We start from the raw sequence: 14,942 nt of genomic DNA, 5'->3' as shown, positions 1-14,942 counted from the left end.
TATATTATTTTTTAATGCAAATATGGACAAGTGGTTTTATCTCACGGATATGTACGTGAGATCATTTGAAAGAAAACCCAATAGCTCTTTCATGAAATTAATTGAATGGGTATAATTAAAAAGAGACAAAAAAAAAAAAACAGTCGACAACTTTGTACATACAATTATAATAAAATCATGACCGACTTATAAAAAAAAAAGAAAAAAAAATTTATTTAATTTAATTTAACGATATCATATACATTTAGACATGAAAAATCAATATTTTTAAAAATGGGACCTCGGGAAGACTTTAAACGATCCCTCCCACCTACAAATAATCTCATCCACTTCTCATCTCTTCACACATCCTTAATCTTCCCAACCAATATATCCCACTTCATCTCTTTCTTCTTGGTCCTCCAGCTCCACCATGGCCACCGCCGCCGTCTGTCGAATGCTAGTAATAATGGCTATAATCCTGGTCGCCGGAAGAGTTTCTGCCGACCCGGACATGCTTCAAGATATCTGTGTTGCTGATCTCGCCTCTGGTATAAATCATCATCTCAGTTTGTTTATAAAATATAGTATATAATTATTGCATGAGTAGGGAATTAGGGAACATAACATTATATTATTCAAAATAATTGAGCCAATTCTTACTCTATAATGCATCTTGCATAGTTGCATGCACCCAAAAAAAATTTATTGCACCGATAATATGTGGTTTATTGAATTTACTTTGTGAAATTATTTGTATATGTTATTAATGTTGTTGATTAAAAGTGGTTGCTTATTTTGCCACCTAGCTAATTGGATATCTCTTGCTCTACGATTGTATTTAATTTGATATTGTAATTATATGAGTAATTTTTCCCTTTTAAATTTATGTTAACAGATCATTTTTATTCATTAATTACGATATGGGTATTTTTTGTATTTTATTTTGGAAAAAGGAACTATATTATTTTTGTGTTACGCTCAAGCAAAATATTTAATAGAGATCTTCTAGAAGAAAATTAATAAATATATAGATATAGATGTTAATTTTAAAAAGTCGTTGAATTGACATTTTGGCCTCCAAATTGGAACAGCCGTGAAAGTGAACGGATTTGTGTGCAAGTCCAACACGTCGGCGGACGACTTCTTCTCCACCCTCCTGGCCAATCCGGGCTCCACCAACAACACCTTCGGATCACTAGTCACCGGTGCCAACGTACAGAGAATCCCAGGCCTAAACACCCTCGGCGTTTCCCTCTCCAGGATCGACTATGCCCCCGGCGGTCTCAACCCACCACACACTCATCCACGCGCCACCGAGATCGTGTTTGTCCTCTACGGCGAGCTGGAAGTCGGCTTCATCACCACCGCCAACGTCCTCTACTCCAAGACCATAAAAAATGGCGAGATCTTCGTCTTCCCTAGAGGCCTCGTCCACTTCCAGAAGAACAACGGGATAGTTCCCGCGGCCGTGATCGCCGCCTTCAATAGTCAGCTTCCGGGCACACAGACCATCTCTACCACCTTGTTTGGGGCGTCGCCGTCGGTGCCGGATAATGTTTTGTCGAAGGCGTTCCAGATTACGATTCCAGAAGTTCAGAATATCAAGTCCAAATTTGCACCCAAATGATCATCGTCATTGTTAAAAATGAAAAATTCACGCTGTTTTTTCAATCCGAGAATATTGATTGCCTGTTTTCGTTTGATAATTTGATTTATCGTTTATTTGATGTTCTGATGTTTGCATGAAGATTTCCCTGATTTCTTTCCATTTTAACAATAAAATCTGATGTTCTTCAAATTTCTTTGTAGCGTTACACATGCATGAAAATTGTGTGTATCTCCGACTTCAGGAGATTTAAGATATGAATAAATCGCATATTATGTATTTGGTTAATTAACAGTATAATTTACTGTGAGTAACTTTAATCTCTAATATATATATATATATATATACATATATATGAAAAACTAATTATTGTTTGATTATATATTGGAATTTAAAATAATTATATTATCCATAAAATTTCAATTTATTATTGATACTCACGGAAAATTTAGGGTCTGATTCTAGCAAGTGTCACTATTCCAGACGTAGATTTTGAAATTGTCATGAGCCTGAAATCGCGAATACGACCGTTAGAAGAGGGCCATGATGGTGTTCTGGCGTAGCCTTTCCGACGCTCAAGTCAGAGACTGGGGATATAAGTGGAGAGCAGCTAAGGGTGCTGCTGAAAAATAATATAATGAATATATCAGTTATACATCCGAACCTGAAATTTATAGGAAAATACATGGGTCCGTGTTGGGTCTGTCTTCCATTTGGACTAGGGATGAGCCAGGGGTAGTGGCTCATCCATGGGATATCAATTATCTAATCTTATAATAAGTCAAGAAATTTCTCTCTAATTCTACAATAGTCTTGAGTAAAAATAACTATGCTATACGTATTTTTTAACTATAAAAAAATATTTTACTGAGTCTCATGTCATACTCAATTTTGTCAAAATCATAACTAAATCAAAATTTGATAAACAAAAGATGTGCAATACATAATTTACACGTATTATATTAAACACACAACTTGAATGCCTGATCGTTAATAAAAAAAAATTTAAGCATAGGTGTTATTATGAGTATTCAAAATGCTAACTAAATTAGTAACACATGGACCGGTTAGATAAATTTGTATAATATTAACACATCTGAATTCGTTTACAAAAGATTATTCTAAAACTTATTATTTTTAAAAATTTTAATCCATTTATTTTATTGAAAAAAAGAGGATCAAACGTAGAAAAAGAGAATTCAACAAACTCCAACATTTCCATATATTATATCAAAGGAAAATTCAACAAACTCCAACTTGCACTAGTTAACGAACACACTAAATAATTCAATTTGCGCTGGCTAAGAAAACTTATTAATACACATTAATTAATAATTTATAGGCGGATCGGATAATTTCGTCTATAGTTTTAATTTACTTGAGAGTATGTTGTTACATCATTTAATGATTTGTAAATCTTGAAAATGATGTCTGTTAATTGTGACATCTAAATAATATTTTAACAAGCAATTGTGGAATTTTTTTATTTTTTATTTTGATCAAATAACATATATATTATAAGCAGATTAGGAGAATATTATGTGGATATTGGAATCAATTAATACTCAAAATAAAGTAATCAAGAGGATAAACTAAGTGTCATAACTATTTCATTTCTTTTCTGAATAACGTTAATTATTTCGGGTAAATAATCATAATTACTTCGCAATTTGGACATTGTAAATATGTTGTTCAACACCGATGAATTATTTTAAAAACGAAACAGACAGTAGATTCATCGACTATAACTTCCTCTTCAAATAAAATTATATAAATGACAGTAAATTATAAGCTTTTATCACCTAATATTGGTTAACACATGACACACACACACACACACACACACACACACTATTAACTAATTAAGAAGAGATCTCAATACTTAACTAATTTTCGGTGAATTTTTTTTTCTTTGGTTCCAAAATTACTTTCATACATTTTGGCTCTGATTTATATAATTGCATTTAGAGTTTTTAAAGTTTTTGTAATAATAATTACGGCACTCGTTCTACAAAAACGTCCAATTATAATAATAAAACAAAAAGACAATAAACAACCAATTTGGCAGTTTGAGTTAAATTGAGTCGTCAAATTTCCTCCAATGTTGCATTTGGTAGAATGGAAATGTAATCCAAAGATTTCGATTATATTTATGAAATATTAAATCTATAACTTATTTATTTACATATTTTTTATACAAAATAGAATAGATTCAATTGCTTTTAGTATGTATTCCGTAAACTTGATATCCAACATAATTAAAATAAAACAATATATAAATATAGAAGGATGAGTTTGAAGTATATGGTCTTGTTAATTTCTCTAAAACTTTAAGAAAAACATTCGAATATATTTGAAATCCGTATATTTAAAAATCAATCGATCCAAACACAACCTAAGAGAAGCGATGATTAATAAATAATCCATATTTATCTTTTATTATTATGTAATTAGATGATCCCCTCGTTCAACTAGTGTTAATTGCAGCTCGTCTTTTTTCATTGTGACTTATTCTATGTATGTAGACGTTGACTTTCAAATGCAAGCTGAAAGGTTTTAATTTAAAAAAAAAAAAAATATCCAGTTAATTTTAATTAAATTTAGTGTCTTCTGAATCTTATTAAATTGACAGAGTCGAATCTTTGCATTTTTTTTTTAAAAAAAAAGAATATTTAAAATCTGAAATCATTAATGTCATGTAATCGTGGCGTATGACACACAATATATGTTATAAATTAGAGAAAAAACCGATCATCTTAAAATTGAACAAAATATTCAAAATGAAGGAAAATTAATTTGCATTTGAAATCACTTTAAAGCTATTTCCGACTTGTCAAAATAAAAGATAGAGTATGAGAAAGTGGAAAATTTTATTGGGTTTATGGATTTTAAAATTTACATTAATTAATTAATTAGGAAAGATACATGCGATTTCTCTTTTTAAAAAAATGAGCAATTTAGTCTCATCACTTAATTAATCATAGAAATTTTCTAAGGGATTTATGCATTATATAAAAAAAATTTATTTTTAAAAATTATAATTAAAGTACGAATAATAAATTTTTTGAGCTGGTACATTCGTGGAAAGTAATAAAGTAAAAGAAGTGGACTAAATGGACGGTTTATTCTTGGACTTGATCCTCGTCTCTCGGGTCCAATACGGCATGTTTCGTGCTTTTTGTTTTTTCCGATAGAAACGTAGTTTCAAGTACACGTTCAAGTATTTAATTTAACAATTGGATATTAGACAATATGTATCGATTTTTAGTCAACTGTTTGATTTAATACTAATTTTATGATATCATTTTAAAAAAATATATACTATTTTCATTAGGCAAAAACTTGTGTGAGACGGTCTCACGGATCGTATTTTGTGAGACAGATCTCTTATTTGGGTCATCCATGAAAAATTATTACTTTTTATATTAAAAGTATTACTTTTTTTATTGTGAATATCAGTAGGGTTGACATGTCTCACAGATAAATATTCGTGAGACACTCTCACTAGAGACCTACTCTTTTCATAAAATGTATCGATTAGAAGATGGACATGAGTTTTGATTACTTTGAATGACTTTTTCAAATGATCGATTTTTATAGATTTAATAGATTTTTATTGACTTTTATAAATTCTCATAAATTTATAACAAATTTATGTGGATTCATGAAGATTTTTTTGCAAGATTTTTATTGATTTTTGTGAATTTATTATTATAGAATTTTATAAATTTTGTACTTAATTATAACATATTATTTTTTTATTAATTTAGTTGAACCAATAATTAATTTACATATATAACATATTCAATTTGAAATAGTTTTTCAATATTTATATTAATAAATAAATTTACTTATTTAAAAATTAAATCATTTAATCATTACATGTGTATATATGTGGTTTTGTATGTATGTTTGTAAATTTTTAAAAGTCAATGTTAAATATCAATTGACTTTTTAAAACTCTATGAAAGTCTATTTTGAATATCATTAAACTTGTATAGAATATGTAAAAGTCTTAATTGAATATATTTAAACTTTTAAAATCTACAAACATTATTAAAAATCAGTAAATTTCTTACATTGAATACAGCCGTCAGATTTGAAACCAGATGTTAATTGTTTTCTCGACCACAAAATCAAAACAAAAAGGAAATTTAATTTAATTTAATGATATAATGAAAAAAAAAAAAAAAAAAAAATGGGACTTCGTTAATAAGGAGGAAGACTTCCAACTTTTTCACACTCATAAATAACCTCACCCACTTTTCAACTCTGCACACATCCTCACTCATCCCAACCAATCCCACTTCATCTCTTTTTTCTTGTCCTCTCAGCTCCGCCATGGCCTCCGCCGGCTTCTGTAGAATGCTGGCAATAATGGCTATAATCTTCGTCGCCGGAAGAGCTTCTGCCGACCCGGACATGCTTCAAGATATATGTGTTGCTGATCTTGCTTCTGGTATAAATTATATTTATATTCTCCTTAATTTTTTCTATACATTAGGTAGATATATAATTTAATTAACTAGCTTCTATACCAGTTGTGATTTTGATGCTTCAACTTTGATTCGATCTTTAGTTAATTTGTTCTCTCTTGTTGACATGTGAAGCCTTCAATTGATTTCAAATTTTTTTTATTATTATCTCAAATAATAATAAATCATCATCTCAATGTGTTTATAAAATACAGTATATAATTATTGCCTGAATAATTGAGGATTAATTACGTACCAAGCCTACTACTTCTTTGCCTCTATAGTCTTGCATGCTAAAAAAGAGAGACTTTATTTCACTGAATAATATATGGTTTATTCAACTTAATTTCGTGAAATTAATTGTATATGTTTTACCACTTCATTGGATATCATTTCATTTGATATTGTAATTATATGAGTAATTTTTCCCTTTTAAATTTATGTTAACATATCATTTTTATTCATTTATGATATGGGTATTTTTTGTATTTTATTTTTTTAAAAGAAACTATATTATATTTGTGTTACACTCGAGCAAAATATTTAATAGAGATCTTCTAGTTGAAAATTATTAGATATAGATGTTTATAATAATTTTAAAAAGTAGTTGAATCGACGTTTTTGCCTCCAAATTGGAACAGCTGTGAAAGTGAACGGATTTGTGTGTAAGTCTCACACGTCGGCGGACGACTTCTTCTCCGCCCTCCTGGCCAAACCCGGCGCCACCAACAACACCTTCGGATCACTAGTCACGGGTGCCAACGTGCAGAGAATCCCAGGCCTAAACACCCTCGGCGTTTCCCTCTCCAGGATCGACTATGCCCCCGGCGGTCTCAACCCACCACACACTCATCCACGCGCCACCGAGATCGTGTTCGTCCTCTACGGCCAGCTGGAAGTGGGCTTCATCACCACCGCCAACGTCCTCTACTCCAAGACCATAAAAAATGGCGAGATCTTCGTCTTCCCTAGAGGCCTCGTCCACTTCCAGAAGAACAACGGGAGAGTTCCCGCGGCCGTGATCGCCGCCTTCAATAGTCAACTTCCGGGCACGCAGACCATCTCCACGACCTTGTTCGGGGCGTCTCCGCCGGTGCCGGATAATGTTTTGTCGAAGGCTTTCCAGATTTCGACTCCCGAAGTTCAGAAGATCAAGCTCAGATTCGCGCCCAAATGATCATGGTGATGGTTAGAAATGAAAGTTCACACTGTTTTTCCGATCGTCTGTCTTCCGTCTGATAATTTGATTTTTCATTTATTTTGAAGTTATGACGTTTGTACTTTGTATGGCTAATTTCTTTTCATTTTAAGAATAAAATCCTTCAAATGAACTAGTGTTTGATATTCAATGAAGATCAAATACTCTTATCTTGGTCACCAATGCCATGAGATAATAAAGAGTCGGGAGTTGATATGTTTTGATGACGATGTTTTAATAGATTCATTTACAAGGGGTATCCCACTAAACGAACGATCTTACCCATCTCACTCGATTGGGGGATTAATGGCATGGGTTCAAAGTAAACACATGATTCACGTTACCTATTTTTATCACAAACGTACAGGATCAAATTCAAATTTGTATCAGAATTATCCCAACCCATTGGAAATTGTCACTCAAATAATAATAAGAAAGAATATTTAAGTAATTTCCCCATCTCGATCAATGGAGCAGGTGACACTCGATTCACCATGAGGAAATTTAATGTTGTTCATCTTAGCAAGCAGGGTCTGTGCACATGCTTCAACATATTTGTGCTGTTCATCTTCTTTCTTGTATGTGCAAGCTAATTGTATATTCATTTCCTTTTTTATATATTTATTTTAAATATGTCTTCTTTTCAAGTTTTGATATCTAAATCTGATCAAATGACTAAATATTTTGACATGAAATTAAAGACAACAATAATCTAGCTACGCATTTGAATATATGTATATATATATATATATACACATACATACTATGCTTATCAGTCGATTAGTAAATGTATCTTTTTTAATGGTTATGTTATATATTTGAGAAATGATTAATCAGTTTCCCTTCTTATGTGCCAATTAAACCAGCTGTGAAAGTGAACGGTTATGCCTGCAAGTCAAACGCCACGGTGGGTCCCTGGCCTGAACACCCTCGGCGTGCCCGCATAGACTTCGCCACCGGCGGTCTCAATCCACCGCACACTCATCCACGTGCCACCGAGATCGCCATTCGTCATCCACGGAGAGCTGCAAGTGGGGTCGCCAACGTCTTCTTCACCAAGACAATTAAGAGCAGAGAGGTCTTCGTCTTCCCTGAAGGTCTCGTCCATTTTCAGAAGAACAATGAAAATTTTCCCGCCTTCGATAGCCAGCTCCCCGGAACGAAGTCCATCTCCACCATGCTGTTCGTGGCGTGGCGGCCAGTACCGGATAATGTTTTGGCCACTGCTTTTAAGATCGACGTTAACCAAGTTCGGACCATCAAGTCCAAGTTCACAACTAATTAAGTAATTAATCATGAAAAATCACACCGTTGCGTCTTTGACATTTTCGTACCACGATTTCACTCTGATTTTTCTTTGAATTATCACATATTTCATATTTGCGTTTGTTGATTTATACGGCATATTTTTTTCTTAATTAGAATCACTTCATGAATTATGCAGAGTAATCCGATTCTTGCATTAATTTATAATTTGTTTTACAATGACAAAACCATAGCCATAAAAATGAATGAAATGATAAGTCACGTGCTCGAGAAAGAATTACATTTAGCTATACGCACTTAAACTAGTTAATAATAACAAGTCGGCCACGGGATTTTGCAGTTCGTTTTAGGGTATGCTTCCTTCCAAGACTCGCACATCAAACATGACTTGTAAAACAATGAAGTTAAACTATGACAGCATTTTCATATTAACTATCGGAAATCAAACGTCAGATATACCAGTGAACTACAATGCAGTTCCATGAATCACAAAAAATCATCGGTAGACCGTGTTCATAGATCAAATATTTCTTGGTGGGATACGCTCAACATCAGGTAAATAATCAGACAAAAATAATATCTGACCGACGAGAAACACTATATTTCCTTCATTTTACTTCGTCATGGCTTGTTGCTTGCCATCTGGAATTGCAAAGAGGACCATCGGTTTTGAAGGCCGAATAAAAGGGACATCACATCTGTAATACCCTTTCCTCTCCAGTTGTATTATGTCACCACGCTTCAAGTTCCGCATATCAGATTCCCCAAGTGCATGTGTCTCCTTCCTCGTACAGGGATTGAGCACATCAACGAAATCTTCGTTTTCCTCTAGCTGTTATTATAAACAGGAATGAATCGTAACAAGAGAACAAACTCAAAAAAAATAGATAAGAACCATTAAAGTTGGAATGAAGGAAAGCTTTCTCGTCCTGACGAAAAAGTCACCTTTTTCTTTGTGATGAGATAGTCAAAGGCTACTAGCGTTAATCTGACGAGCTCGTTGGAATCTGGAAGCCATGTGAGTTTCAATTTCGTTGTCTTGACATTTCCTTTGAGATTCAAAACTCCCACAAGCTGAGTTTTGATGCCGTTTTGGTCTTTCTTGATTTCCTTCACAACTGCATTGCCCCAATCCTTTAAAGTGACTTCCTCATCAACTGCGATCGATTCCGCATCAGCATAGTCCATCCATATTTTATTTGAATAAGTTACGGCTTTCTCTCCAGCGCCGTCATATTTCTTGTGTTTGGGTAAAACTCGCACGAAGGGATCGCGGGGACCATCAGTTAGAATCAGCAAAACACGTTGCTCTTCAACCACTGCAGTATACCTGGGACATACGGGATCAATAATCTTCTTATTGATCGCCCAGAGTTTGTCCCATTCCATGAGATTGAGATTCTTGGAGGTCCCCTATAACAAATATAAAGAAGACTATGAGCACCATTATCATATTGCTGTCATGTGACAAGCATGACCACTTAGAGATTCCCTCCACACCATCCCACCCGATATAACACCAGACAAAATCTGGCACTGGGGATGTAGGTAAAACAGGCAAACATGTGCACACGCACACATTCACATAAGACATTCTCAAAATCATCACAAACTTGTTTGATTGCTCGAGTATGAAAAACAATTTGTATCAGCAGTTATTGTTTTGCCATTAACCAATAAATGCTCCTGCAGTATTATACATCAGAGAACAATAAACTTACCTGTTCCAAGATGAATTGTATCAGTGCTTCAATCTTCAGGCCCCTGCGCACTATTCCTTGAACTGTAGGAAAACGAGGATCATCCCATCCTTCAACCTTGCCATTTTGGACAAACCACAGAAGCTTGCGCTTACTAAGAAGTGTGTACACCATATTCAGCCGACTAAATTCATATATATGGACCCTTCTAAATCCCATATCCGATTGAATTCTATGATATTGGTCATTTCGATCATGGTATTCACTTGATCGAAGAGCATGTGTGATGCCTTCCACAGCATCAACAAACGGACAACAAAAGTCATATGTTGGATATAATTTGTATTGAGATCCGATCCTGTGATGAGGAGTCAAATTACAGCGGTAATACACTGGATCCCGAAGTGATTTATTTGGGTCCTGCATGTCCAGTTTTCCCCGTAGACAACACATTAATCCCCTCTCTGAGCCAGCTATCATTTCATTCCACAAATTGAGATTCTCCTCCACACTGTTATTTCTGCATCTTGATTCTACACCATCCATCCTTTCCTCCTTCATTTTCTCACGTGGAGTATCATCGACATAGGCCTTACCCTTACGGATCAATTTCTCAGCCATTTCCATGAGTTGGGGAAAGTAGTCTGATGTGTATGTCACAGCATCATATTTGATCCCTAGAGTTTCAATATCTTTAAGAAGATTGTCCACAAACTCACTACTTTCTTTGTCAGGGTTGGTGTCGTCAAATCTCACAATCAGCTGTCCTTTATATCGCTCGGCAAAATACTGGTTCGACAATGCTGCTTTCGAATGACCTATATGAAGATAACCACTGGGTTCTGGTGCAAAACGCAACTTCACTTTCCCAACCTCTGCATCAGGGAGATCCAGCTGAAAGGCGGATCGGCTACCTGCTGTTTCATCCACATGGACACCATTCTCCTTAGCAATGGATCGAGAACTAGAAGTTTGCGGCTCTTTTGAGTTAGATGGTATTGATTTTCCAGAGCCTCTTTTCCCAATATAGGTTGCAAGAAATTCACTTAGCACACCATCATATTCAGCAGAAATCGAGTTGAACCACCGAACAAGGTTTTGGTACTTCTTAGATTTTTCTCAAACTTTCCCATCTCAAACCAGTTCCTGAAAGACAAAAGGTATACACAAACACGTGGATAATTAAACATAACATAGATTAAAACAGAATGCAGAAAAAATTAAACATAAGAGAAGCCAATTATCCTCAATTTCAAAAGTAATGAAGGTGTTAGTGCCACGTATAAAACAAAGGACAATTACAGAACAATATATGATACAAAGAGAAAAATAAGGAGGCGTGAAATCTATCAGGAGTCAGGAACGAGAATTAGAGAAACGACATCTGGAGTACCTAGTTATTCACTTAACAAAACTTGCACCCAATTACTTGCAGAAATTAGATTAAGCAAAATCATATAGTTCACCTGCAAGACCAGCCCAGATTGCTACATCCGCAATCGAAATACTGTTGCCTACTAGGAAAGTATGCTCCAGCAAATACTCATCCACTGAGCTGCATGCCCCCTCAAATTCAGATCCAGAACCAAAGATAGGAGCAAAATCAATCCATTCATCAATCTACGATACACATATATAAATGTCATCAATACCAAATCCCATAGCTATGAAAAAAGGAAATCAATAGTTAGAATAGAATATTATTCTACCAAAGAATGGGAAGAAAGATTAATACAGGTTTCAAATATCTATTTTCCTAAATTAAAACAAATAGCACATTCGAAAAAACAAAACATACAGAAAAGGAACCTGGCATGATTGATAAGCGTCCCTCTCATAGAAATCAGGAATGCTGGCAGTCCTACCCACATATTTCAGAAGTACATAAGCTCCTTGCAGCCTCTGTCTGAAAATCCATTGGGTTAGCATGTGCGGACCATTCTTTTTTAGTATTTTACAGGTAAAACATGAAAATGGGTACAAAGAAGTTCATGATAAAGACAAACAGAAACACAAACGAACACAAAAAAATTCCAGAAGAAGGGCAGAGCACCATGATTATTAACACAAAAAATGGATTAGTTTGATAATATACACAATCTCTGCTTCAATACTGCATGCTCAATTATTAATTTCAAGAGTTTCGCATCTAAAGGTTGCTAGATACAGGCCCTACTTTAGTCTCATCAAAGCCTAGACGACAGGCAGAAGTTTGTTTACTGTTGATTTGGATGAGAATGAGAACTAAAAGACTCCACTCTGGATTCTGTTCAATATTCCCGTACATTTGTTTAATGAACAACCTAATCTAGAACTTGTTGAGCCACATTAGAATTCAAACAAGAGTTAGCATCCCGTTTCAAAATCATGAGTTAAAAAAGTTTGACTGTTACCCCTTCAAAGCTCAGGATATCCCGAATGTCCCTAAAATAATTTCCAAAAAAAATTAAATTTAAGCTTACAGGTGAGCAATTATCATAGATGAGTTAAAAAAATTGCAATAAGAAAGAGAATAAATAACCCGTTAGACAAGGCAAGAGTTGGTGTAGAGCCGGGAGCAAGAGTAGAATTTGACGTGAGAGACACACCGGCAATTTTCGCGGCGGCGATGGCGGCAAGAGGAGGAGAATCGGCGGAGAAATTGAGTTCCATCGCGGGGTAAAATATCGCGTCGCCACCGGCACTCCAAAATTACGCTAACAGTGTGCTTAAACTTTTTACAACAGCGGTGCAAATTTTGGTTTGGTCCCAGGCACCTCAACTGGGCCCTCTTTGTGTTGGCGGGTTAAAAGTTGGGCTGGACCATTTGGATCGAGAGAGAACGGATTGGCCCATCAACTTTTTTTTAAAAAAAAATTATTATATTATTTCTAATTATTTATATGGTAGATCATATTCAAAATATTTACACTTTGAAATGATTTATATGCATTTGATGAGTATTTAAATTTTTTTTGAAAAAATTCAAATTTGCATATCAAATCCATTGTATTCAAAACTAGAATGAAAGATTTGAAATCTTTTTTTATATTACCAATTCTCAAGTTCACTTGTGAACAACAAATATCAGTTTTTTTTTAGAAAAGTACGGTATATATCGACAAATCTTCAAAATAATTCAACAAGATTTAGTTTTGTTCAAGTGGCATATTCTAGCCAACTGAAAGGATCTTCTGATCAATCCAGAGATCATTTGGATTTTATTAGTAATGAGATTCAGAATATCACACACCGATCAATCAAAGAGAGATTCAACAACTAAAAGAAATATCAATTCTTTAGGATCCTTCCTTTCTTCAAACGTAAAGAACAAAAATAGAATCATATTGATTTCGGAAATTCTTTTCTGGATATTTCTCAATATCTGACTATTAACGGAACGCGAGAAGCAAGTGATTGTAGTCATATCAAATCCTGAATTTCAAAAATTCAAATTCATTAATTCAAATACAACTTAATTATATTAATAACTTTTAATAGAATAAAATTCATTTTATTATACGAATTATTGATAAAGTGACAAATTAGTACATGAACTATGATAAACTATTGACAAAAACTTGTGTGAGATGGTCTCACGGGTCGTATTTTGTGATACGAGTCTTTTATTTGGGTCATCCATGAAAAATTATTACTTTTTATGCTAAGAGTATTACTTTTTATTGTGAATATCGGTATGATTGACCCGTCTGACAAATAAAGATTCGTGAGACCGTTTCACAAAAGACCTCCTCTAAATTATTTAATTGGTACATGTTCCAACTAAAAAGTCAATTTTACCATTTAATAAAATTTCTTTTAAGTTCAATTATTTTTAATAAATTCAACTAAATGAATATTTTATTTTTCAAGGTGATTTTATCGATTAAAAATGTAAAAATAAATTTATATTAGTTTAAAAATTATAATAAATGAGTATCTTACTGTTTTTCAATTATATTTATATTTTACTCATTAATAAATTTTTTACTCAAATATAATAAATTTTCAAAATATTAATAAATATATAATAAAATGGTATTTTTTCCCAATCATTTTTCTAATTGTTTTATTAATAATAAAATCACACTCAATAAATAAATCATATACGTGGATAAAACATATTTTAATTTAACGATAAAAAATAATAACATAATAATTTTTTATTAATATTTAAGTTCAAGCACGAGTAAAAAAATCACAAACTTATAAAAAATGTTTAAAAATCAAGTGCATAAATTTTAGTCCATAATCACGTAAATCAGGATAATGAGTGATATCGTTTTTAGGAGATATGTTTTTTCATGCTCTAAAATTTTAATATTGAACACTTTTTTGGAATCCTATCAGATCAAATACTAGATTTGAAAATCTAAAAAACTGATTATCTTTGTACACAACTGTTGTTGTATAGCATTATAAATGTTACTTTCCTAGAATGAATAGATATTTTTTTATGCACTTTTTCTCGTGAATGTGGATTTTTTTGTCGACATTGAGCTCAATTTTATGGATCAGGGACATTTTTGTTCTGTTATGGTAGCAAAGATTCAATTATTTATCTTGTTTGGTTGATTTATTTTATATTTCTATTCAACCCTCATGTTATGCAAGAGAATATACTGTGTTTTTCTCTCGACTTGTCCTGTGCTGTGTCAATCTACAAATATTAACCTTCTAACGTGTGGTATATAGAAACTACCGGAAAGATTTTCTGGTTCATAATCAAGCAGGAT

General features: G+C 33.4%; 2 protein-coding genes across 4 annotated transcripts; one reads left to right on the top strand and one right to left on the bottom strand.

Annotated features, from left to right (window-relative positions):
• Positions 1–305: 305 nt before the first annotated feature.
• LOC142539991 (germin-like protein 5-1) lies at positions 306–7,412 on the top strand. Of its 3 annotated transcripts, none has more exons than XM_075645811.1 (2): positions 306–530; positions 6,705–7,412. In XM_075645811.1, the coding sequence occupies exons 1-2, from the start codon at positions 413–415 to the stop codon at positions 7,238–7,240; spliced, it is 654 nt and encodes a 217-aa protein (XP_075501926.1). In that variant the 5' UTR covers positions 306–412; the 3' UTR covers positions 7,241–7,412. The 3 variants fall into 3 exon arrangements, with proteins under 3 accessions (XP_075501926.1, XP_075501924.1, XP_075501925.1); XM_075645809.1 differs by lacking the exon at positions 6,705–7,412 and adding an exon at positions 1,074–1,876 and having other exon boundaries at positions 326–530; XM_075645810.1 differs by lacking the exon at positions 306–530 and adding an exon at positions 5,857–6,047.
• A 1,514-nt stretch (positions 7,413–8,926) lies between these two features.
• Positions 8,927–12,964, bottom strand: LOC142539990 (glutamate--tRNA ligase, cytoplasmic-like). Its single transcript, XM_075645808.1, is given in 7 exon segments — positions 8,927–9,359; positions 9,473–9,940; positions 10,249–11,343; positions 11,345–11,373; positions 11,694–11,847; positions 12,037–12,133; positions 12,749–12,964. Coding segments are annotated over 7 exon segments (2,193 nt in total). The 5' UTR covers positions 12,880–12,964; the 3' UTR covers positions 8,927–9,140.
• Positions 12,965–14,942: the final 1,978 nt, after the last annotated feature.

The sequence above is a fragment of the Primulina tabacum genome, chromosome 3 (assembly GCF_025594145.1).
Source record: "Primulina tabacum isolate GXHZ01 chromosome 3, ASM2559414v2, whole genome shotgun sequence".
Taxonomy (NCBI): Eukaryota; Viridiplantae; Streptophyta; class Magnoliopsida; order Lamiales; family Gesneriaceae; genus Primulina; species Primulina tabacum.
Note: the sequence above shows the minus strand (reverse complement) of the source record. Positions and strands in the feature narration are given on the sequence as shown.

Excerpts from the sequence above, each read along its gene's own strand:
- LOC142539991 (XM_075645811.1), top strand. The coding sequence starts at position 413 with ATGGCCACCGCCGCCGTCTGTCGAATGCTAGTAATAATGGCTATAATC. Across the intron at positions 531-6,704 it reads TGTTGCTGATCTCGCCTCTG|CTGTGAAAGTGAACGGATTT; the intron begins GTATAAATCATC and ends AAATTGGAACAG.